Here is a 24,028-nt window from a genome sequence, read left to right as displayed (position 1 = left end):
TGACAATGGGAAGGGCAGAATATAGAATAGAAGGGAAAAATTGAATTTGATTAAGATTAGAGATGAGGATGAAGGGTAATATTAGTTTTTTTAAAAAATAGATGAGGAATAAATATGGCAAAAAGGAAATATAGAAATTGTAAATTTAGTTGAAATGACTAAACACTGTTTTAAATTTGTGAACCGGCCAAATACTCTGTTCAAAGAAAATATATTGTATGTTTGTATGTGTGTTTCTAATTACTGCTATTTATTCATATTTGTTCTCTTTTATTCTTTAAAGTTTAACAATTCATTCTTGATCTTAATATCTTTATATTTGTTTCAGGTTGGCTTTGTTCCCTTTCATCTTTTTTATTGTACAGCAATCTTTCTCCTCAAACCTACCACCTCTCTCTTTTCTTTCCTTCTTACTTTCTCTTCCCCTCCTTACTTCCTCTTCCTTTCTCCTCCTCCTCTCTTCCTCCCTCTCTTACCCTCAATCCTACTCTAATTTCCCTTCCCTTCCTTCATCCCTCTCTATTGCTGTATCCTTTTATGCATATGGACTACTCAGAGGGCTGAAAAAGTTATTTTTGACTGGTCCTCACACTTTTGACCAGTCCTCAAACTTACGACTGTCCTCACATTTTATGTTTTTGCCCTATCTTGTCACCATGGTGAAGAGAAGCAGTTGTGAAATGAGTGACACGGTTGTTAAGAATGCTACAATGGGCATAAATGATGACCAGTCATAAGTGCGAAGACCGATCAAAAGTGCGAGGACCTGTCAGAAATCACTTTTTTCAGCCCTCTGGGTAGTCCTTTTGTGCATATGGACTACTCAGAGGGCTGAAAAAGTTATTTTTGACTGGTCCTTGTACTTTTGACCAGTCCTCAAACTTACGACTGTCCTCACATTTTACGTATTTTGCCCTATCTTATCACCATGTTGAAGAGAAGCAGTTGTGAAATGAGTGACATGGTTGTTAAGAATGCTGCACGGGCATAAATCTGAGGATGGTCATAAGTGTGAGGACCAGTCAAAAGTGCGAGGACCTGTCAGAAATGACTTTTTTCAGCCCTCTGAGTAGTCCCTATACACATAGCCACCCCCACCCAGTCACATGACCTCCAAGCCACGCCCACAAATAAGCCACGCCCACAGAACCGATAATAAAAATTTTTAGAACCCACACTGTCCCTAACCTTAGCCCATTCCTTCTCAACTCCAGGATATAAGACATTTCCTAAAAATTCACACTCAATACTGCTAACTAAACAAAACTTATTCCTGTTTTCAGGACAAAGAGATGTGTGTAATTTACTGTTAAAGCACAATGTAACCATTCATTTATTAGAATAACATTTCTACTCCTCTTTTTTCTACCATTAAAAGGAATCCCAAGCGGCCCTGAGATAAATCAGTCAGAAACTTGAAGAATTGCTGCCACTTAGTATAGGCAGTATTGTTAGACGGACCATGGTCTGATTTATTCAATAGAACAAGATGATTTACTATGTTCTTATTTTAGAACAAGAGTCTCTTTTCTTGACAAAAATGTAAAGCTGTCAAATTTATTACAAATCATACTGTCAAAATACACTATACATTATTTTATTTTACGTATTGTATATTTATCATCAAATATTACACTAATCAAAAAACAGACAGAGGGAAGTGGACAAGCTGTAGCCTATACTGTAACTTATTTATCTCCTTCTCTCACATACCCATAATAGTAAACAGGGCTACAGTACTTTGTAAGGCAAATATAGATAATTTAAAAAATGAGATCAATGAAAGAAAAGTAATCTGTCACTGAAATGGAGTAAAGGGAGGAATACATTTTTCTGAAAAAAGGATGAAAGTTAACCAAATTATTCATTATTAAAAAAATAGGTAAAATAGATTTAACTGTGTTCAGCCACCATATTTCTTAAGGTATCCCAAACCATAAAACAGAAGGAATAAACTCAAAAGGAATCTTTTTGAGAAGTGCTAATCTACAATCTTTAAAATCAAAAATTCTATGTCATGTTCCACATAAAAAATTGCTTTGCATTAATCTTACAGATAAACATAAAAAAGAGTTAATGAAGAGAATAGGTATTCAGATTACTAAGAAAGTAAAATACTTAGGGATTCAGCTGACAGCAAGATGTGTAACGATTAAGGAAGATAATTATTACAAACTGATGCAACAAAATAAAATAGATCTGGAAAAATGGAAGAATCTGCAATTATTGTTGATAGGAAGAATATCCACAATTAAAATAAATATATTGCCAAGATTATTGTTATTTTAAACAATTCTGATAAAATTGGAAAAAAAATATTTTGAGGAACTTAATAAAACAATATTAAAATATATCTGGCAAGGGGAAAAAAGCAAGAATTAGCTTAAAAATGCTACAGGATTCAAGAAGTAGAGGAGGTTTTGAATTACCAAATTGGGAATTGTATTCCCAGGCCACGGTATTAACATGGATGAAAGAATGGATTGTATTGAGGAATACAAGATTATTGACTTTGGAGGGACATGACTTGCAACTGGGTTGATATGCTTTCTTGTGGTATTGGCATAAGTGTACCAGCGTGCCTACTGTTCCTGTCCTAATATTCCTTTTTACTTACTCTTTTCATGTACTCAAATTATGTTTAGACTTTTACCTGTTATCTTATATATGCTTGACAAATAAATTTATGATTATGATATGATTATGATCTTACCTTGGATGCCAAGTTGTCCACTAAGGCAATCATTGAGTTCTTAAAAAGTGTAGCAGCAGTCAGTGGCCGCTTGGTCACTTCTGTTATACTCAGTTTGCCTTCCGGCCACATCCTTTTCAGCACAGGGTTGGAACTACAAAATACAAGAAAGAATTAAAAAAGGCAACAATATAGTCATATTTGGCCTATTCCAGGTAAAGAAATAAATGGATAGTTAAAGTTATTCCTACCTGTTATACATCAAACGCTTGAAGTCTTGAAATAAAGTGTCCTTATTTTTATCAATGAATCCTGTGACCGAATAACTGATAAATATAAAAAAGTGGTAATTAGCTGCACTGAACTACTAACTACTTGGGTAGAATTAGTACCTGGACACAGAAAATAAGAACCCCCCCTCCTAAATAGAAATCAACAAAAAATAAAAATCTAAAAAGTCTAATGAAAATGGATAATATTCAAAACATAATGGTAAGGAAAAAAGTGTTCAGGAAACACCGTGCAGTTTTCCAATACTTGAAGTCAAAGGACAGTAAATATTCCTCCTTCTCTTCATCATCAGTGTCATCTTTAGAAGTTTTAAAGACTTATAATGCAATTGGACCAAAGTGAATGATCAAGAGGCACTTTTAGTTGTTTACAATGCCATTTTGCAATCTCTGGTACTCCATTTTCCCATGCAATAATTAAATGGCTTGAGGACTTCACTAGCCATAAACTGATTTTAAATATTTATATCTCTTAATCAGTGGTGGGTTTCAAATAATTTCACCACTAGTCCACCAAAAATGTGAGTGTGTGTACGCGCATATGGCTTCCATGCATGCGCATGCATATGGCTTCCATGCATGCATGTGTGTATGGTTTTTGTCATGCGGCGAGGCTTAACTGAGCAGCCTTTGGGGGCCTGCTCCCCTCCACCTCTGCTCTCCGGGGCAGTGGCTGCTTCTCTCCGCACTGTTGGGAGAGTGTCTTGTGCAATGTAGCAGCTGTGAGCTGCCACTTACCTCTAATTCCCATCTGGAAAGCGCTGCGGCTGAGAGAAACAGCATTCAACATGGCTGCTGCTTCTCTGTGCCGCAGCACTTTCTGGATTGGACTTAGAGGAAAGCGGTGGCTTACAGCTGCTATATTGCATTAAGATGCTCTCCCAGCAAGAGCAGCAGCGGAGAGAAACAGCTGCCGACCGGAGAGCAAATGGAGCATCTCCGTGAGCAACTGAGGCTCGGCAAGGGACAGAAGAAGTGGCTGCAAGATCTCCGCTGCAGCACTTTCTGGCTAGGACTTCTTACAGGTAAGAAGAACCTTCCAGTGCATTCCCAAACCACTTCGGCCCTCCTGTGCCCAGGCCATCCCCCCACATGTCCCTTTGGCCTAGTGCGGCAGGCCACAGGCTGAATAAATTGCTTTGGCCCAGGGAGCCGTCATTTGAGGCTGGGGGTGCGGCGGCATGCAGGCGGAGGCCTGGGACAAGGCTGGAGAAGGGGAATGGTGCATTCCCCGACCTGGCTGAGGCAAATGGTGAGCGGGCAGAGGCTCCAGACTAAAGCCGGATAATGGTGCGTCCCCCCACCTGAAGCAAAGGGAGACTGAGAGGCATGCAGGCAGAAGGATGGTGATTGGTAAGAGCTAAGCCTGAAAGGCGGCTGAGCCTTGCCATGTCCACCCTGAGGCGGCCCTTTGGCCAAGCACCTTACCTTCGCAGGCAGCCGCAGTGAGCAGAATGGGCAAGGCGTGGATATCAGCTGGGTGGTGCGGCCAGCATGGCAGGCTGCAACATAGGCAGGCAAGCTGGTGGCGCCACGTGGGACAGTGGGAGGCAGCTAGCTGGGCCACGACTCCGTTTACCCAGGCCGATCAGGGCCACTCAGTTGGGCCGCGGGTACTGCATTGGAAAGCAGGCAAGCTAGCTGGCCCGCAGAGACTGTGTGGTCAACGCACGCAAGGAGCCAAACAGAATCAACAGCTATGTTGGGGAGGCAAGATGAGAAGTGGTGGGGTGGGGCAGTGGGGTGAGTGGGAGCAGGACCAGCCAGTGGTGGAATTTGCCGGTTCTCCAAACTATTCAAAATTTTCACTACTACTTTACCCAAACCAGTGTGAAGAGGCTGAATGCCACCTCTGCCATGTATCACATGCAGAAAGTCTTTAGTTTATCATGGAAATAAGTGTCAAAATTATACCTCTTCTGTAACATTTTCCAAATATGTTTTGCACATCTTAATGCAGGAAATACAATAGAATTAGACCTAAATATAAAACCAAGCTGTCAGCCTAACACCAAAAAAGGAGCATATTATGGAGGTCACAGTTTTCTAATTGATCACCATGACTTTACAAAAAGTCTTTGCTGCAACTAAACTTACAATGCATTTTTACCAAATTATTATTTTTTAAATGCAAAACTAAATTTGTGCAACATAGAAGGAATTTTGATGGAGAATTACCCAGTTAATGGTATCAGGTTTTAGGGAAGGTTAGAAATGTTTGTTATCATTGAAAAACTTCTGCAGCAAAACAAGCAAACAAACAAACAAACGATTCCTAAAATTGTGCTTCATCATAAAGCTGCTGTTTTAGCTGAAATGACTGTTTATGCTGCTTTGGAGGATGGCAAAGTTATATTTCTGTTCTTCTCTTTTTTCCATATTTCACCATGCTTTTTATTTACCTTAACTTCATAGCATACATTTAAATTGGGGGTAGGGGAAAGGCATATTTATATTTCCATAGTATAAAGGCTATACTGCTAGAACTATCTTCTGTACAATTAAGTACTTTTGTGTTTCTTAGCATTATCAACTCTATGAATTGTGTCCTAGTCTCAGCAGAGGCTTTTTCCAATTCTTAAACTGGAAGTACTGGGAAGCATTTGGGTTGGACTTTCACATATTCTCTCAGTAATCAATGTCCTAATTTTCCCCAACCCTGTCAAAACTCATAAATTACTGTTTCAGAATTATACCTTAGTAATTAAGATATATTACTATGACTAAGGAGACCTAAATCCTGGAAACTAACTGTTTTAGATCAGTTACTCTCATTCTCAGTCCAATATATCTCACAGAGTTGAAAAAGAAATCAGGTTTAATTTATCTTAAGCTTTTGAAGAAAAGAGGGAGGAGGAGGAGAATATACCATCATGCGTGGAACAATAAGGCAGAAAATGGACCTCATGTTCTCAATAAGATGTCCTGATTTTTATAGTACAATATAGTATATATGCTACACCAATCACTTGGATATCATAATGAAATAATTTCAGATGTTTTCCTACATTGCAAAAAAGCAAAAAAGTACAGAAGGAAAAACAAAGTGCAACTATGCATTAAACTGTTTTAATAGGAATCAGGACAAGAAATATGAGAAATAAACTTACATAACATCTCCAGCATAATGCTTAATCCGAAAGTCTCTATCAAATTCCAGGTTTTTATCTGTAGCACAAAGCTTAAAAACAAATGGATTAAAAAGTAATTATTGAAATGCAATTGCTGATAACTTTCAGCAGGTTTTCAGTTACAGATCTGAATGAAGTCTAATTATTGCCACATCTAGTCGTGAAATACTCCTTCCTTAATACAGGTGCTACACAAGCTGTCTGTAAGACATGACAATATCTTTCTTAGTGATTTGATACAACTTAGTGATAGAACATATGGGAAACAAATGCATGTGATATTTACTAAGGGCCTTTTTCATAATGCACATGACATTTACAAGGGGCTTTTTTCATTGAAAAACACCTGGTGAACTAAATACAAAAGAGTATCAAACATTTTATATGCACACATCAGAAAATATATCGATTAATATAGAACTGCGATGATGGATATAGCCTTCTCAATATTTCCCTTATTGCTTTTAGTAAGGTATTGAAATACAACCTGTTTGATTGACCCTGTCTAACTCTTCATTCTATTTCACTGTTTGAAATATTGACTTGGCAATGATAGAGGTAAGAAATGTGCATTTAAAATACAAATCTGTACAGTAAACATAATGTGAAATACATGGAAGAAGTAGGATTTATATATCTATAGAAATGAAAAAAAAAAGATATAAGCCACACTTTAATTCAAAGACTGAGATGCAGATGGATGAAAAATGGAAATTATTAAAACCATCAATTCTAATTATTGGAAAAGTAAGGAGACAAGCTTGATCTGTAATTCTAAATGAGTTGTGCTGCCAAACCGCAATGATGCAGTTTTCATTGAAAACAGAACATATTTCTCAATGCAGAAATATTAATTCAGAAGATGATTTTCTGCATAATGTTATGCATTTGTCTATTTAATTCAATAATCAATCAACACATTTATTTTAATTGTGTGATAATGCTTGTTAAATCATCTTCAACTGTACTCCAGTTTGAACAATATTGCCTTCATTTAGTTCGATTTTAACAATGAGAGCAGTTGAGTTGTATGCTGATCAGTTTTGTATAGCATGGCAAACCATTCTTTATTGTAGCACGAATGAACAGTACCTCCCTCCCGTTTCCCCCAGCATAGGCACAAAAAAGAATATCAGATGCTTTCATGTCTGCTTTCACCAAACTTAGTCTGTTATTTTATTTAAAATTGTGATTTTTACAATGATTGTTGAAAAAAATCTAATTTTATAATATATAGCTTGAACCTATTTAACCAGTCTGTCAGTTTTAGATAAAGCATCAATGAAAAATGGAAATAAAAGGCTCACATTTCAGGTATGCTAGAAGATCAGTCCAGTATGATTTTTGATAATAATTATGATGATGACCTCCAAACTAATCAAATATAGAGTGTCTTTCAAAAAGTTCGTTTCATGCATGTTTCATAGGAGTGGCCCAAAATAGCTTACCATGAAACTCCTTAATTTACATTTGCTTGGGCTTTTTTGTTCCGTGAGAAGCTTAATATTGTAGTTCTATTGTGTTAAATTTGAAGACAATCTTAGCAACTACGTGATAAAAAATTGTTTTACATTTAGATCTTATCATGAAGAGTTTAATCACAGTTTCATTAGTTTAAAAGTGCTATTGAAGTTAATTATCATGGTTCATCGCGCAATCAACCAGGTGTTTAGGGTGGATTTGACATTTTTATCTACCCACAAAATCCTTCTCAAGGACCAGGGATAGGGAGATAATGTTTCTTAATGATGTTAAAAATATTGTTGCAGGATGTAAACTGTTCCAAGTAAAACCGCCTTTTCCAATTGACTATATTTAATGGTCTGTCGCACAGTCAGCCAGATATTCAGACTGGATTTGGCATTTCTGTCTACCTATCAAGCCCTTTCCAAGGACCTGAGATAGGCAGATGTAAATGTTCAATGGTGTTACAGATATCACCGCAGGATGGAAGCTGTTCCGAGTAAAGCTGCCTTTTGCAACTGACTGATGGTGAATTTGTCAATGCCAGTAGTGTTCAAGTGGTGCTCCAGTTCAGGGGTGGGTTCTAAATTTTTTTACTACCGGTTCTGTGGGCGTGGCTTATTTTGTGGGTGTGGCTTGTAGGTCATGTGACTAGGTGGGCGTGGCTAGCTGGTCAGAGTCATTTCTGGAAGGTCCTCACACTTACGACCAGTCCTCACACTTATCCCCAGTCCTCGCACTTACGACCCGACTCATTTGTTTGCTTTTAACACTGATCAGCTGTAGGATGGCCCTTTGAAGCCCCGCGGCAAGAATTTAAACAGTTTTTTTCCCTCTAGTCATCAGCTGGGACTCAGGAGGCAGCAATAGATTGGGGGTGGGACCAAATAAAAGGTAAGAATAACGTAGGTGGGGGGGAGGGCAGGGGGAAGAACCGGTTCGGTGACATCATATCGTCACCGCTACCGGCTCACCCGAACCGGACTGAACCGGGAGAAACCCACCAGTGCTCCAGTTGTCTTGGGATTGCACTCAAGGCACTATTACTATTGCAACTATCTTTGCTTACTTTTGCCACAGTCATTCTATTTCTATTTGTAGATCTTTGCATTTGATGATCTTTTCTAGTTCTTTTTCTTCTATTCTGCTGTCTCCAGATACTGCCAGGTCCACTATTTATTTATTTATTTATTTAATTAGATTTATATACCGCCCTACTCCTGAAGGACTCAGGGCAGTGAACAGCCAAGAGATAAAACACACAGATTACAACATTTAAAAACAGTATAAAAACCTAATTAAATAAATTTGGCCCAGAACAGATTAAAACACCCCTAAAGTTTAGACAAATTTAAAATTTACAATTAAAAAGGGAGATTAGGCCAGGCTAGCCTGTTGGAATAAAAAGGCCTTGAGGGCACGGCGGAAGGTGCGTAAATCCGGGATCCTCTCTATCTCCGGAGGGAACTCATTCCAGATAGCAGGTGCCCCCACAGAGAAGGCTCTTCCCCTGGGGGCCGCCAGTCGATACTGTTTGGCCAACGGCACCCTGAGGAGCCCCTCTCTATGAGAGCATACTGGCTGGTGAGAGGCTACTGGTGGCAGCAGGCGGTCCCGTAAGTACCCGGGTCCTAAGCCATGGAGCGCTCTAAAGGTGATAACCAAAACCCTGAAGCGCACCCGGAAGACCACCAGGAGCCAGTGCAGCTCACGCAGGAGAGATGTTACATGGGAATGCCACATCGCTCCCATAACCACCCGCGCGGCCGCACTCTGCACCAGTTGGAGCCTCCGGGTGCTCCTCAAGGGGAGCCCCATGTAGAGAGCACTACAGTAGTCCAGGCGGGAAGTGACAAGGGCATGAGTGACCATGTGTAAGGAGTCCCGATCCAGAAAAGGACGCAACTGGTGGATCAGGCAAAGCTGATAAAAAGTCCTCCCAGCCACAGCCGTCAAATGCTCTTCTAAAGACAGCCGTGAATCCAGGAAGACACCCAAGTTGCGAGCCCTCTCCGTGGGGGCCAATGACTCGCCACCAATAGTCAGTGATGGCACCAACTGACTATATTGGGACGCCGGAAACCATAGCCACTCAGTCTTGGATGGGTTGAGCCTGAGTCTGTTTCTTCAGACTATCCAGATTTTTTTTATTTTTCTTATTAACAATTGTTAAGTAACAGACAGTAGGTGCCTGTCTGTTTGAATTCTTAAGTCCCAGAGCAATTTAGCTTCTTCATTTTTTATGACTTTCTCTATTTTATGGTTCTGCCAGTTCTTGCTTGCAGGCAAATGATATTTCTTGCAGATCTTCCAATACAGCACTACTACTACCTCCACCTCCTCCTCCTCCTCCTCTTCTTCTCCTTCTTCTTCACTTTATTCATTAAAACTTAACATTTCAAGTCCTGAACAAAGACCTAACAGCTGTTAAGGTAGCATCTGAGTATATAGGCAGTTCCAAGTATGGTGATTTTTTTGCAGTTAGGATATTCAGGTCTAATAAATTCAAAATTTCCATGTATTTAGGCGACCCTTTGACTATTGCTCCAAGGGCTCCTATTACTAGAGAATCATTGATTTCTTCCTCCATATTGCTCAAGTTCAATCTGCAAACCATGATATTTTATTATTTTTTCTAGCTGTTTCTCTTCAATTCATATATCACCTGGCATTATAATATCAATGAACCAGACCCTTTTCTTTTCCACAATAGTGATGTCAGGCATGTTGTGGGCCAGATGTCTGTCTATTTGTATCCAAAAGTGTCACAGGATCTTGACTTGCTCATTTTAAAGAACTTTTCAATTTAGTGTTCCCAGTAATTTTTGCTGCATTTAAATTCAAACTTCTGGCAAAGCTTCCAGTGTATGATTTTGGCAACTTGATCATATTGTTGTAGAAAATCAGTCTGTGAGATTTTGCTGCAGCCACTGATAAGGTAATCCACTGTTTCATCTTTCTCATTGCATAAATGGCATTTGTTGAGGTTTCCGTTGTTCATCTCTTTCAGCAGAGGCTCTTTTGCTTTTCTTATGTAGTCATTTAAGTGGAGTTTTTCCTCTTCCAGAGTTTGCTTCACTTATATGAGTCTCTGCCCCCCTGAGATCTTGGCAAGTACAATTGATCAATATCACTTTTTGGGTGAAGAGCATATGCACTATCATTAGTTTTCTTGTCTTTTGATTCAACTTATGAAGTTCTAGATGATTTATTATTATTATTATTATTATTATTATTATTATTATTATTATTATTATTATTTACTTTATTCATTAAACATAAAACTCAGTCAACTGAACATTCAAAAATGCATCACAAATACCACTGATTAGTGCTAATGGTTGATACGGGTTGCTGCCAGCGTCCTAGGTACCTTCTTAAGATGTACGATGTTCCAAATAGTGCAGTTTTTTGCAATTCCACTGGTGTTATTGCAGGAAGCTGCAATTTGTTGATGTATCTTATAAAATTCTTGGACATGGTGCCAAGTGCCCTGATGACAATGGGTATCACTGTTACATGTTTCATCCATAGCCATGATTTCGATGGCCAGGTCGCGATATTTGATGATTTTTTTCCAGTTCTTTTTCTTTGACTCTGGCATCTCCTGGTACCGCGATGTCAATAAATTGTACGTTTCGGTTTTCGACAACTGTGATATCTGGCATGTTGTGTTCCAAGTGACAATCTGTCTGTATTCGAAAGTCCCACAAGATTTTCACCTTCTCATTTTCTATAACTTTTTCCACTTTATGTTCCCATGACTTTTTGGATACAGGCAAGTTGTATTTTTAATATAATGACCAGTGGATTATTATTATTATACACAAACTTGACAGTATACACAGCAAACAAGATAACCATGCTGGATTTCGTATTTCAAATCACTAGTCGAACACTTCCCAAGTGTTTAGGACTGCATGATGTATCGGCGGATTATGCGAGCAGATCCCAGTAAGGTGACCTTCTGCAGCTGACCAATGATGATCTTGTCAGCGCCAATTGTTTTTAAGTGCTTGCCTAGGTCTTTAGGCACACCACCCAGTGTGCCAAGTACCACTGGAACCACCTGCATTGGTTTATGCCAGAGTCTCTGCAATTTGATTCTCAAGTCCTGATATCTGGTGACTTTTTCAAGTTTTTTCTCATCGATTCTCTTGTCACCAGGTATGGCAATGTCGACGATCCACACTTTTTTCTTCTCCACAATTGTGATAACTGGGGTATTGTGTTCCAAAACTTTGTCAGTCTGTATTCAGAAGTCCCACAGTAGTTTTGCATGCTCGTTTTCGACCACTTTTTCAGGCTTATGATTCCACCAGTTCTTTGCTACAGGCAGATGGTAGTTGTGACACAAGTTCCAGTGGACCATCTGAGCGACTGTGTTGTGATGTTGTTTGTAGTCAGTCTGAGCTATTGTCTTGCAACCGCTCAGTATGTGATCAATGGTTTCATCCGCTTCTTTGCAGAGTCTGCATTTGGGGTCATCAGCAGATTTTTCTATTCTGGCTTTGATTAGATTCATTCCGATGGCTTGTTCCTGGGCTGCAAAAATCAGGCCTTCTGTTTCTTTCTCCAGGGTTCCGTTGGTCAGCCATAACCAGGTCTTTTCCTTATCTACTTTTCCTTGGATCTTCTCAAGCAATTGTCCATACAGTGCTTTGTTTCACCAGCTGTTAGCCCGAGTTTGCATCGCTGTTTTCCTATATTCTGTCTTGGTTTGCTACACTTTGAGAAGCTTCCTCTTGTTGACCTCCATCAGAGCTGGTTCAACATTGTCTTTCACATAATCTGCCAGAGCATGCTTCTTTTCTTCGACTATCTGCTTCACTTTCAGAAGTCCTCTGCCGCCTGCTTTTCTGGGCAAATATAGCCTGTCGACATCACTACGTGGGTGCAGCACATAGAGTATGGTCATCAGTTTTCTTGTTTTCCTATCCAGGCTGTCCAGCTCTGCCTGTGTCCAGTTTACAATCCCAGCAGTATATCTGATGACGGGTATGGCCCAGGTATTTATAGCCTTGATGGTGTTACCGCCATTCAGTTTGCTTTTTATAAGTTTCCTGACCCTTTGTATGTATTCTTTGCTGACCACATTTTCACTTGCCCATGCTTGATGTTGTCCAACTGCAGTATGCCCAGGTATTTGTAGGCTTCAGGTTGGTGGCACTTGATGGTTTGTCCATTGGGCATTTCAATTCCATTACTTTCTACAATCTTCCCTTTCTTCTAGTGCCACTATGGCACATTTGTCCAGGCAGAACTCCATGCTGATGTCAGTGCTGAAAATTCGAATTGTATTGGTCAGTGACTGGATTTCAATTTCTGATTTTCCGTATAACTTCAGGTCATCCATGTACAGCAGATGAGAGATTTTTTGTGAATTTTTAGTAGTTTGATAACCCAGATTAGTTTTCTGTAAAATTGTTGGCAGAGGGGTCATGGCGATGATGAACAGCAGAGGTGACAAAGAATCACCCTGGAAAATTCCTCTTTTGATGTTGATCAATCCGTAGCTTTCACTTCCAATAAACAGTTCTGTTTTCCAGTGCTTCATCGCATTTGCAATGAAAGTTGTTGTTGTTGTTGTTATTATTATTATTATTACTATTACTATTATTTTTTCTAGTGGCTTTCTATGTTTATAAAGCAAGCAAATAATGGGTAAAACTGTGACTGTGCTATGTACTCCCTAAGTGATACAATTCACAAAGAACTTTACTATTTCTGAATGTAAAAATGAGACCACTTTAAATTTGTTAATAACGAAAAAGTGCTTGATCTCTATATTTTATTTAGAAGATAGAATCTATTAACTGTTAATTGGTGTACTTTCAAAAACAGATTAACTATTCTTAGTTGTTAACAATCCTAGAGGCAGACCTAACAACCCTAAGGGCAACCTGAAATCTGTCTAGTATTAAGTAATATCTGTTTAAACCAGCAATTATATCTTACACTCTATTTTATGGATATGACCAAATGAAGACTTTGTGGCTTCAGCAAAGCTAGCATTTTCCTTTAATACTCCCCTTTCCCAGTGTTTTGGGTAACAAATAGCCTTTTGAACAAGTCTAACAATTTGCTTTTGTTGCATTCTATTTGCTTCTAATAAAAATATTGTTCGATTATGGTTTCAAAAGGAATCTCTTCACCTTTCTGAAATAAAAACCTATACTCCATATTCTCTGCTCTTACTTGCTTAGGAAACATTACATGAATTTAAACTGGGCTCCTATTGGTTATAAATGACATCACTGTCTAGCCAGCTTCATGCTTCTGTTTTTCTCTTTAACATTGAAAAGTCTATGGCTCCCTCTGCTGGATATTAATTTTTTTCCCCTTTGGAAACAATTTTAAAGATTATTTATAGCAGAGGAATACTTCAACCCATAGGTTTGAGATTTTTTAAATCTCTCAATCTGTAAATCTTAGCTATGCATTCTGTATGTGCCAATTGGTTCCTTCCTCCAACAAACGTCACCATAACAATATCAACCAACAAATGCTATAATTCAGTTTGAGCCCCAAATCATCAAAGTCAGATCCACATATAGATGGAATGGGATGCACTGAAAATTCATGTATTTTCAACTCAGCCATAACACCTACAAGTTTATGGCTTAATGTGGATTATAAAGTATGTTCTAGTTCTTAAAATCCCAATAGGATTAAATATATACTGAATGAGACACCATGAAGAAGGGAAAATGGATGAGGCAGCATTGGGCTAGTTATGAGCTTTCTTCCATATTGCTACACTCTGAGCCCATCAGAGAGAAAGCAGTCTTCCACTCTGATGAAATGGCACTTGCTGAACTTGATAATATGACTTGGTCAACTTGATAATAAAGAAAATATTGTGTGGATTTATTTTTTATGATCTTTTGTTTTGTTTTTTTGTACGGTGTTTTTAGAGACTTCAATTTAAATTGTACACTGTTCTTTGATCCTTTCCGGGAGGAAAAATGCTTTAAGAAAAAAACCCAATTAGCAGGGCCGGATTTTCCTATAGGCTAACTAGGCTTCAGCCTAGGGCCTCAAGATCAAGAGGGGCCTACATTCAAATTGTTAGCAAAATTAAAATTACACTTTCACTATAGGTGAAAGGGCCTCATAAGTGGAATAGCCTAGGGTCTCTTTTCATCTAAATCCAGCCCTGCCAATTAGTCATAAACCCTGAAACTATGCTTTTCATGCCTAAACTAGGCATGTTTAGAAGCAGTGATATAATATGAAGCTAAATGACTATTTTGTGCAAACTGATCTGTTTCAATTAAGAAAGGACCATATAAAACATTTCAATGCTAATTAAGTAAAAAAAAAAAAGCTTAAATTAGTCTAGTGCCAGAATTATAGTTAATGCCAAAATAGACAAAAATACCTTTCTGCTGGAAAAGTGAGCATGCTTGCCCAACTTCTTATTAAGAGCCTCCAGGAATATTTCATCTGTGACTTTTCCAACATTCATGCACGCATCATCCAAATTGGCTATGATTCCCTTGTGTTGCAGCTCCACAAGATCAACAATAATCTGGTTGTTGAAGTAGTCAATCTACAGAATATTTGAGAACAAATACTAAAGAGAAATTCATGAGGAAAAGTACACTGCGCTACTAGAATTAGTAATACGAAAAGAAATGAGGAGGTATAAGTTTAAATTATTTTGAAACTCAGTGAGATTTATTCTAAATTCATACACAATATTTTAGACAGTTTTAAGACAAACTATTCAGCAACATTTTGAAACTGCTTTCTAAATCTACAAATATCTGAAGAATAAAAAAGTATTGATATGGTATTCTATGTGGTTGAGATGGTAAATGTATATTCCAAGTTTTATCTCCTTTTTATACTTTATACCAATAACATTAAAGGTAGAAACCCTCTACTTTACCAAAGTTAGAGTGCAGTCTCAGAATCTTGGGAAAAATTATTAAATATACGGAGTCCCTGTGGATTTTACTCCACTAGTTGTTGCTGATTATAGGGGGCATTGCTAATCTCTGTTTCATTAAATACACGGGCAGTGATTATATTTTTGTCCTGCCTGAAATAAGTAATATCTCCCCCTTCTGCTCTGATTCTAAGAAGTAGATATCTATTAATTTGATCATAGAGTGTTGTTTGGTATTGCAAAGGTTATCTAAACAAACAGATTGTCTGAGTCTATTTTCATTAGGTTCAGGCCTTGATTATTTTGGGGATTGGGGAATGGAGAACTAGACAGAGTGAATAAGCCGCTGCTGGTTCTGTGGTTTTGGATTCTATTTAGTATGTCATTGACCAACCTGAGCTGACTGGTGGGTATAGAGCATCATTTTATAGTAATTCAAAACTTCCTGATAAATCAGTCTTCAAAGGCAATACTGGGAATTTTGGCTTGATATAATCTGCATTGTACCATGGCATCATACAAGGATATCATTTTTTTATGTACTAAAACTATTGAGAAATGCACTATATCCCAGAGATTTAGGGGAAGATAACATCAGTATGCAGGTACATTTTTCCCATCTTGTGTTTAAATATGGGTATCCTGAAGCAGGAGAATCAGGATCAGCCAGAGGTTGTTATTTAAACAAAGCTAGATGTACTTGCAATTTCTTTGAAGAAGCAACTACATTATATAGCAATAGTCCTCACTCAATCATGATTTAATGATAACTATTATTGGAGTACACCAACCTGTGATAGATGACCTATTCTTTTTTTTATTAGACTATTGTAATAAATTCTACATGGGACATTCCTTGAAAACCCATTAGAAGTTAAATTTGGCACAAAATATTGATTTTGCTTGTATTTTGTTCATTCTCAAGATTCTACATAGCTAACAATTTCAATATGTAATGTTTCCAAACACATGCAATTCCAGATACAATGAAAGCTCAAGGAAGATTTTAAAAATACAAATGACATGCACACATGAACCTCACCTTCAATTATAATATACTCTCTTCCTATGCAAGTTGAAACAGATAAATCTTCACAATTTTCCTAAAGCCTAAGAGAGATGAAGCTGACTGCACCTCTGCCAGGAAGAAGTTCAAAGAAAATAGGCAACTATTAAAAATGCCTATTTTCAAGGCCCCATTAGATAACAATCCAATAGGGATGGGATCTGAAAGGAGTTGATCACATTTAGTTTGGTGGACAGGGAGATTAATCCAGAAATATTCTGAGCTGTGATGGCGCAGTACTGCAGGCTATTTCTGCTGACTGCCAGCTACCAGCAGTTCAATTCTGACCGGCTCAACGTTGACTCAGCCTTTCATCCTTCTGACGTCGGTAAAATGAGGACCCAGATTATTAAGGGCAATATGCTGACTCAGTAAACCGCTTCGAGAGGGCTGTGAAGCACTGTGAAGCAGTATATAATTCTAAGTACTATTGCTATTCTGTATTCATGAATATATATCCATAAATAGATGGCTGCAGGAGCAGAGAGTGTTCTCAAAGATCATAGTCTATTATACCATTGATATTGCAGCTGCCTTGCTTATCAGTCTGCTTCCAGGCATAACTCAGAGTTCTGATTATAATCTTTATAACCTTGTCTTGGGATCAAAGTATTTAAAAGATTATTTCTCTACGGTCTCACTTAGCCTATATAATAGCTGAAAAAGTCTTCCTTGAAGTTCTACATGTCTATCCCTTTCCTCAAATCCAGTTATAACAGAAATAGCTTTTCTTGAAAACTATCCCTTTTCTTTACCTTCTTAACTGGGTAAATTTGTCTGCTTTCAATTTTCAGTCTTTGCCTTCACAGCTTTTGCAGGCTTTATTAACTGGTTTTCTAGTGGTTGTGTCCTTTAGATTTGATGTTTTAAATAAGCATACTGAATCCCCCTCCCCATATGATAGTGCATTTTAAATCTTAATTTGGGGGTGGGGTAACCACTGACCGTTTCTGAGCAGACAGTGTAAATCTACTCACATGCTTCCAAGGAATCCCCTCTCGCTGATATTCTTCCTGTTCTTGCTTCAAAACAAGTTGTATGAAGAGCTGTTGCAACTTCTCATTGCAGTAGTTAATGCAGAATTGTTCAAAACTATAAAAGGAAAAATCAGTAAATAATGTCTTAAATCCTCCTATGAACCAATATATGCTTGACTGTCTCAAGATATTTCACCTGTTATTGTCAAAGATCTCAAAGCCATAGATATCAAGAACTCCAATCACTGTGTTTTTGCCGTGAACAGTGCTGTTGTAATCTTTCACTGCAATCCCATCATTGATATGCATCACAATCCAGCAGAAAAGGCGCTCATATATTGCCTACAAACCAAAGTACATCATCAATTTTATTTCCTGGTTTAGAACCCAGATTTAGTAAGCCTGTATTTTTGTATTAGGTCACTGTAGCCTTATAAAAGAAAACTGGGAATAATCCAGTTTTAACCTATTCAGCAGTAAAAATCTTATGAGACTTAAACAAATAAGCTGCAAATAAAGCTGTTCTTTTGTTGTAACATTATTAAAATTGAAATGGGGTTATTTTCAGGACATTTAGTTCATTAAACAAGTCAGCCAGTTCCAGATTCTTCCTCCACCAACGTCTTAACTTCACTGATGATATACGTGTTTCATTGGATAGTAGCTACAAGTGTGTGCATTCCAATCTCCATGCACACCACAACATATACTTGTCTTCTCATATCCTATCTCACACTTTCTCATAGTATGACTTTTACATCATCCATAAACTTTGGGAATTCCAAAGACTTCATAAATCTCCAGAGAATTCCAATCACTAGCCTCCCAAAGATAACTGGCAAGTCAAACAAATTTCAAACAATAGTTTGATTTCTGGTCACAAGAAATAAGGCACTTGCTGATCACAGGCAGAATATTTTTGATAATTGGAGAGAAAGTCACCTTTTTCCTTTCTTACATAAATTGTTCATGAATTGCAAGTGATAATTTATGTGTGGATTTATTTGTGTGGCTACTTTTGAACTTTTTGAATCAATCATATTAACTTTCACTTAGAAATGAAGATATCAAACCAAAAAGGTAGACTTCACACTGATAGGATGGAATCTATATTCACCTTTGCAAATGCATTTTTGGCGTAAGTGGCTTCTTGCTCTGTGTGTTGCTTATCAATGATATCACGACCAGTAGCTACAGTTCGAAAAAGCAGAGCCTTCTCTACCATATCAGCTTTAGTTGAGAGCAGATCTGCAATGACAGATAGTAGCTTGCCATTTTCAATCACTGGTGTTTCACCATCCACAGAAAATTTCAAGTTGCCCTGGAGAAAATATGGAAGAAGCTTGTTCATTTCCTCAACAATTTCAGCAACAAGCACAATTTAGACATTGTATCTACTTGAAAACTCTGGCTATTTCCTTGATTCATCCCAAACTAGGATAATAGCTAGTCCATCTCTATCTCAAACTAAAGCATTTTTTGTTAGGGAACCAAATTCCTGATACATTGTTTTACTGATAATATTGGGAAAGTTACACCTTACTTATTAAAATTAACAAAATAACATATCCACTAAAGAACATTGAAAGTTTCTACAAGTCATCATTGACTTACAACCACAATTAGACCAGAAAACTCATGATTCAGAGGTATAATGGTTAAGTAAGGCATCACTTGACCACACATGTGGCCATTTATTTATTTATTTATTATTTATTTATTAGTTCAATTTATATGCCGCGTTTCTCCGGAGACTCAGGGTGGCTTACAATGCATTAAAAAAAAAACACCATTATAAAAACATTTAAACATTAAAACATTAAAACCCATTCACACCATTCATGGCCGGATCTCACAAGATCGCAACAGTGAGATCAACAGCCCCAAGCCTGCCAGAAAAGCTAGGTCTTCACTGCTTTTCGGAAGGCCAATAGGGTGGGGGTGGTCCGGACCTCAGGAGGTAATTGGTTCCAGAGAGCTGGGGCAGCCACAGAAAAAGCCCCACAGGCCCGCCAGCCGGCATTGTTTAGCTGACGGGACCCGGAGGAGACCAACTCTGTGGGATCTTACCGGTTGCTAGGAGCTATGTGGTAGAAGGCGGTCTCGAAGATAACCTGGCCCTGAGCTATTTAAGTGAATCGCTGAGGTTGTTAACTGAGATAACACATAATTGCAACTTGTAACGTTCTCTGCTGGCTTCCCCATTGACTTTGCTTGTTGAAAGCTGGCTGGGAAGGCTGCAAATGTCGATCATGTGACTCCAAGAAACTGCAACTGTTATAAATGTGAATTGGTCGCCAAATGCCCAGATTGTATTCATGTGACTGTGTGGATGGTTGTAAGCGTAAGTTGTCAGCAACATCGTAACTTCGAAAAATGGCTAAGTGAACACTTGTAAGTCAAGGAGTACCTGCATTTTTTTATAACCATGGAAATCTGATTCATTCTATTAGCTTGCCTAACTTTAGAAATAAACCTGGAATCTGAATGTCTATGATCTTTAATATATTTAAATAGAATTAAAGTTTCTGACCCAAATAAATATGCATGTATACATGCAAAACGTAACTATTACCTTCTTGTCCCTGATGTACCTCATATAACCTTACAACACACCTTTCTTTCCATAAGTCTAACAGGAGAGAGATCCACTTACCAAATGCAGAATGGTAGCAAGGATTTTGTACACCGTTTGAACCTCTTCTGGTCCAAACCCAATCACTTTCATTGCATCAGCAACAGCTTTGAAATCTGCACTGTCATTAATGGCACACTAAAAAAGAAACAAACAAAAACATGAAGTCACTCTCTTGCTTTAACTAAGAATACAATGTTAAACAAGGGAAAATAAGACTCATCTCTACATGGGAAAGCTGAAGGAATATTTCAGCCAAGACAAAGAATAAAGTATTAGTAATAGGAGTAAAAAAATATTACATGAACTAGCTGATAGGAAAAAGAAAAGCAAGAGAAAAAGTCTATTTAATCTATTAAAGTAATGAATCCAAATAATAATAAAAAAACCCTGGGGGTAAAGGGGGGGGGCTTGGAAGAAAACAAGTAAAAAAGGAGTAAATCACAGCTGCAAAAGAGAATATAAATTATCATCCTTTCCTGCTAGCCAAGGCCAAACATACAAAACAAGATAATGTTAATTAGGAATTGAAGATAAATACCTGGCAACATAAAGTTGATAGCTGGCCCGCAGTAACATTTGAGCTGAACATTTGAATTTTTTCCCCAATAAAAAAAATGGCAAGGAGAATTTTAAACCAATTTGGCCAAATTTGGAAACTTTTTTTGTTATTGTTGTCAAAAAAGAACATAGCACAGAATTCCAAATAAAAATAAGTAATTTTATGCAATATAATACAGGTAAGGTAAGGTATGATGCTGGCTTGAGTTAAATTTTAAATTGATTTTAAATTGGGTTGTTTTAATTTACGGCCAAAATATTTAATTATTTTAAACTGCTTTTAAATTTTGTATGTACTGTTTTTTACTTTGGCTGTTCACCGCCCTGAGTCCTATTTGGAGAAGGGCGGTATAGAAATAGGAACAAATAAAATAAATAAATAAATAAATACAGGTAGTCCTTGACTTACAATCAGAATTGAGTCCAAAATTTCTGTTGCTAAGAGAAATGTAAGTGACTTTTGTCTTGTTTTACGAACTTTTTTGCCACAGTTGTTAAGTGAATCACTGCAGTTGTTAAGTTAGTTACACAGTTGTTAAGTGAATCTGGCTTCCCCACTGGATTTTGCTTGTCAGAAGCAAAATTGTCAGAAGCTTGTCAGAATTTTGCTTGTCAGGTGATCACATAACCTGGGACAGCAAGTGTCATAAATTTGAACCAATTGTCATACGTCTGAATTTTTATTACATGACCATTGGGGATGCTGCAACGGTCATAAGTGTGAAAAATGGTCATAAGTCACTATTTTCAGAGGTATTGTAACTTTGAACAGTCACTAAATGATCTGTTGTTAAGTGAAGGACTACCTGTAATATCCAGAGCACTGTTACATATCTAATTCAATTCCACATTCATAGTCATAATTAGATAACGCATAATCTTTTGGGTCAGCTTTTCGGAGATATTTCCTTACCAGATTCCTCAACGACTGCAACAGTGACAGAGCTTCTAATGCAATGCCTTAACTTGAAAAGCTGGGATACATTCAGAGTTTTATGTGTCTTGAAATTAGCCAATGTTGAACTGTATAGTGCAGGAAATGTTTTATGACATTTTGCGTTATGTCATAAACTGTTCTATGGTATAAAATGTTTTATAAAATTTGTCAAATTTCAATTACACTGAAGTCATTATTTTGGACACGTTGTATATGTTAGCCCATTTGAGGTATCCTGGTTCAAAACCTGTCCTATGGTACACTATTTAAAGATTGCAGGAATCAGAGTTTTAGTAATAATGAAAATAAATTACACAATAAAATCTTTCAGCCATTTTGCTATAAAATTAGCCATACATTTTGCTGTTAAAATGTGGCCTTGGAATTGCTGAATGAGATTATATATTTTTAGTTTTTTCATCTAAAAGAAATCAGATACTGTAAAAGATTCCTCAGAATGCCCTGGAAAGTTTGCTAAAGATGTAATTGACTTATTTTATTTTATTTATTTATTTTATTGGATTTCTATACCGCCCTACTCCTGAAGGACTCAGAATAGTCAACAGCCACAGAATAAAACACATAAATACAAAAATTTAAAATAGAATAAAAACGAATTAAATAATTTGGCTGAGACAAATTTAAAATACCCAATAATTTAAAAACAAATTAAAATTTACATTTAAAAGGGGAGAAGATTTAGGCCAGGCCAACTTGATAAAATAAGAAAGTCTTGAGCGCGCAACGGAAGGTGCGCAGATCCGGGATCCTCCGTATCTCCGGGGGGAGCTCGTTCCAGATCGTATATTTCCAGACTTTGTATATTTTATATTTTTTAGTTCTTATAATTATTATGTTTCATCCTTTGAATCCTGGTCTGGGACCTTAATAAAAGATTTGATTTGGTAGTTGACCAATTAATATTGGAAATATACTGGATCATTCATTTTTAGCAGTTTTTAAGCTGGCCAATCGAAATTATTTTAAGCATTGGATAGGTTAAACTGATATTAGAAAACAAATGCAATCAGATCTCCAAATGTACAGATGGATAAGAAATAGAATAGTTTCAAATGGAAATAGTTTCAAAGGGAAAGATGATTTTTCCTCACCTTTGGTTGTGTTCCAGCACTAATATAGCTATATGCAGATAAATCTTTATGTAGATTCAAAGATCGCAGAAGCTGCTCAGAGCCTCCTTGAAGAAGCTAAAAAGATAAGAATCAGTTACTTAAACCAATTGTGTTGATAAAGGAGAGTTTTGATAGCTCAGGGTTGAAATGAGGGTCCTTGATGCTCTCTAAGCTTGATTTTTTTTCCCTTGCAGACTTTTCATTATCCAAATGAAACATCTGCAACATCATGAATCCTAGTCGCTAGCAGTGATGATGTTACCTAGTTTGGGTATTGAAATGTCTGTAAGGAAATTATCAAGCCCCGAGAGCAGCAAAGACCCCTTACATCAATTGTCTTTTTGGTGCTATGTTATTATTAATATTATTACCATCTAAATTATGCTGTCTTGATAGGATAGTCCATATCTAAAGCATGCAGTATAAAGGACATTGAACAAATATAATATTCAACAGTGAAAAAGGCAAGCATTGCAACAACTGCTCCTTTACTAGTCACTCCTGACAAGTTAGATTCTCTCTTACATAAGGCTATTTTGGGGAGGAAAAAGTATATGCTTCAAGTGGCGTTCAACCCCAACTATGTGCTACTCATTACCACTCAGCAATGCTACGGATACTTGATCTGTCTTTAGGATCTTCCTTCTGGAATCTTAGCTAAGGGGCATCCTTCATTTAAAGACTTCTGTTTCTCCTTTCCTCTTTTTTCATCCTGTTATAAGAGATGCAACTTTTAATGGAGCTATCTTAAACTACTACGTATTAAAGAACTTGTTTTAAGGATTAGGAAACTTTCTCCTGGGGTCAGAATGGCTAGCATCCCAAAATATTTAAACATGTTCATTGTTTCATCTAAACCAAGATATGTTGGAGTGTGCGTATGTCTATCCTGAAAGGACATTGAAAATTGGCTCTTCTTTCACTGGAGCATAATGGGAAGGGAGCCCAGCTTTATTATTATTATTTTGAAAAATAGAATAGAATAGAATAGAATAGAATAGAATAGAATAGAATAGAATAGAATAGAATAGAATTCTTTATTGGCCAAGTGTGATTGGACACACAAGGAATTTGTCTTTGGTGCATATGCATGGAATTTTAATCTTGCGTTTTTATTAGTTATGGGTTTACTAGCCATCTAGGTTGTTTTATATAATATAAGTAATCATATACATTTCTCAAATAAATAAAATCAGTGGGACAGTCTTCACACTTCTCCAGTAAAACTATAAACACTGATGTTTT

At 37.3% G+C, this 24,028-nt stretch overlaps 1 protein-coding gene and 1 pseudogene across 1 annotated transcript in view; both read right to left on the bottom strand.

Annotated features, from left to right (window-relative positions):
- LOC117664742 (unconventional myosin-Id) overlaps positions 1-24,028 on the bottom strand; it is a 152,640-nt gene that overhangs the window by 90,798 nt on the left and 37,814 nt on the right. The window contains exons 6-14 of the mRNA XM_034416002.2: positions 22,763-22,858; positions 20,174-20,290; positions 18,635-18,838; positions 17,714-17,859; positions 17,518-17,632; positions 14,962-15,132; positions 6,093-6,163; positions 2,944-3,018; positions 2,714-2,846 (exon numbers count right to left, since the gene is read on the bottom strand). Coding sequence (XP_034271893.1) covers positions 2,714-2,846; positions 2,944-3,018; positions 6,093-6,163; positions 14,962-15,132; positions 17,518-17,632; positions 17,714-17,859; positions 18,635-18,838; positions 20,174-20,290; positions 22,763-22,858 — 1,128 coding nt within the window. The remainder of the gene's footprint in view (positions 1-2,713; positions 2,847-2,943; positions 3,019-6,092; positions 6,164-14,961; positions 15,133-17,517; positions 17,633-17,713; positions 17,860-18,634; positions 18,839-20,173; positions 20,291-22,762; positions 22,859-24,028) is intronic.
- LOC148114109 (uncharacterized) lies at positions 11,488-12,671 on the bottom strand (annotated as a pseudogene).

The sequence above is a fragment of the Pantherophis guttatus genome, chromosome 4 (assembly GCF_059756535.1).
Source record: "Pantherophis guttatus breed Tessera chromosome 4, ASM5975653v1, whole genome shotgun sequence".
In the NCBI taxonomy this organism is placed as follows: domain Eukaryota; kingdom Metazoa; phylum Chordata; class Lepidosauria; order Squamata; family Colubridae; genus Pantherophis; species Pantherophis guttatus.
The sequence above is the reverse complement of the archived record's forward strand: the minus strand, read 5'-3'. Positions and strand labels throughout refer to the sequence as shown.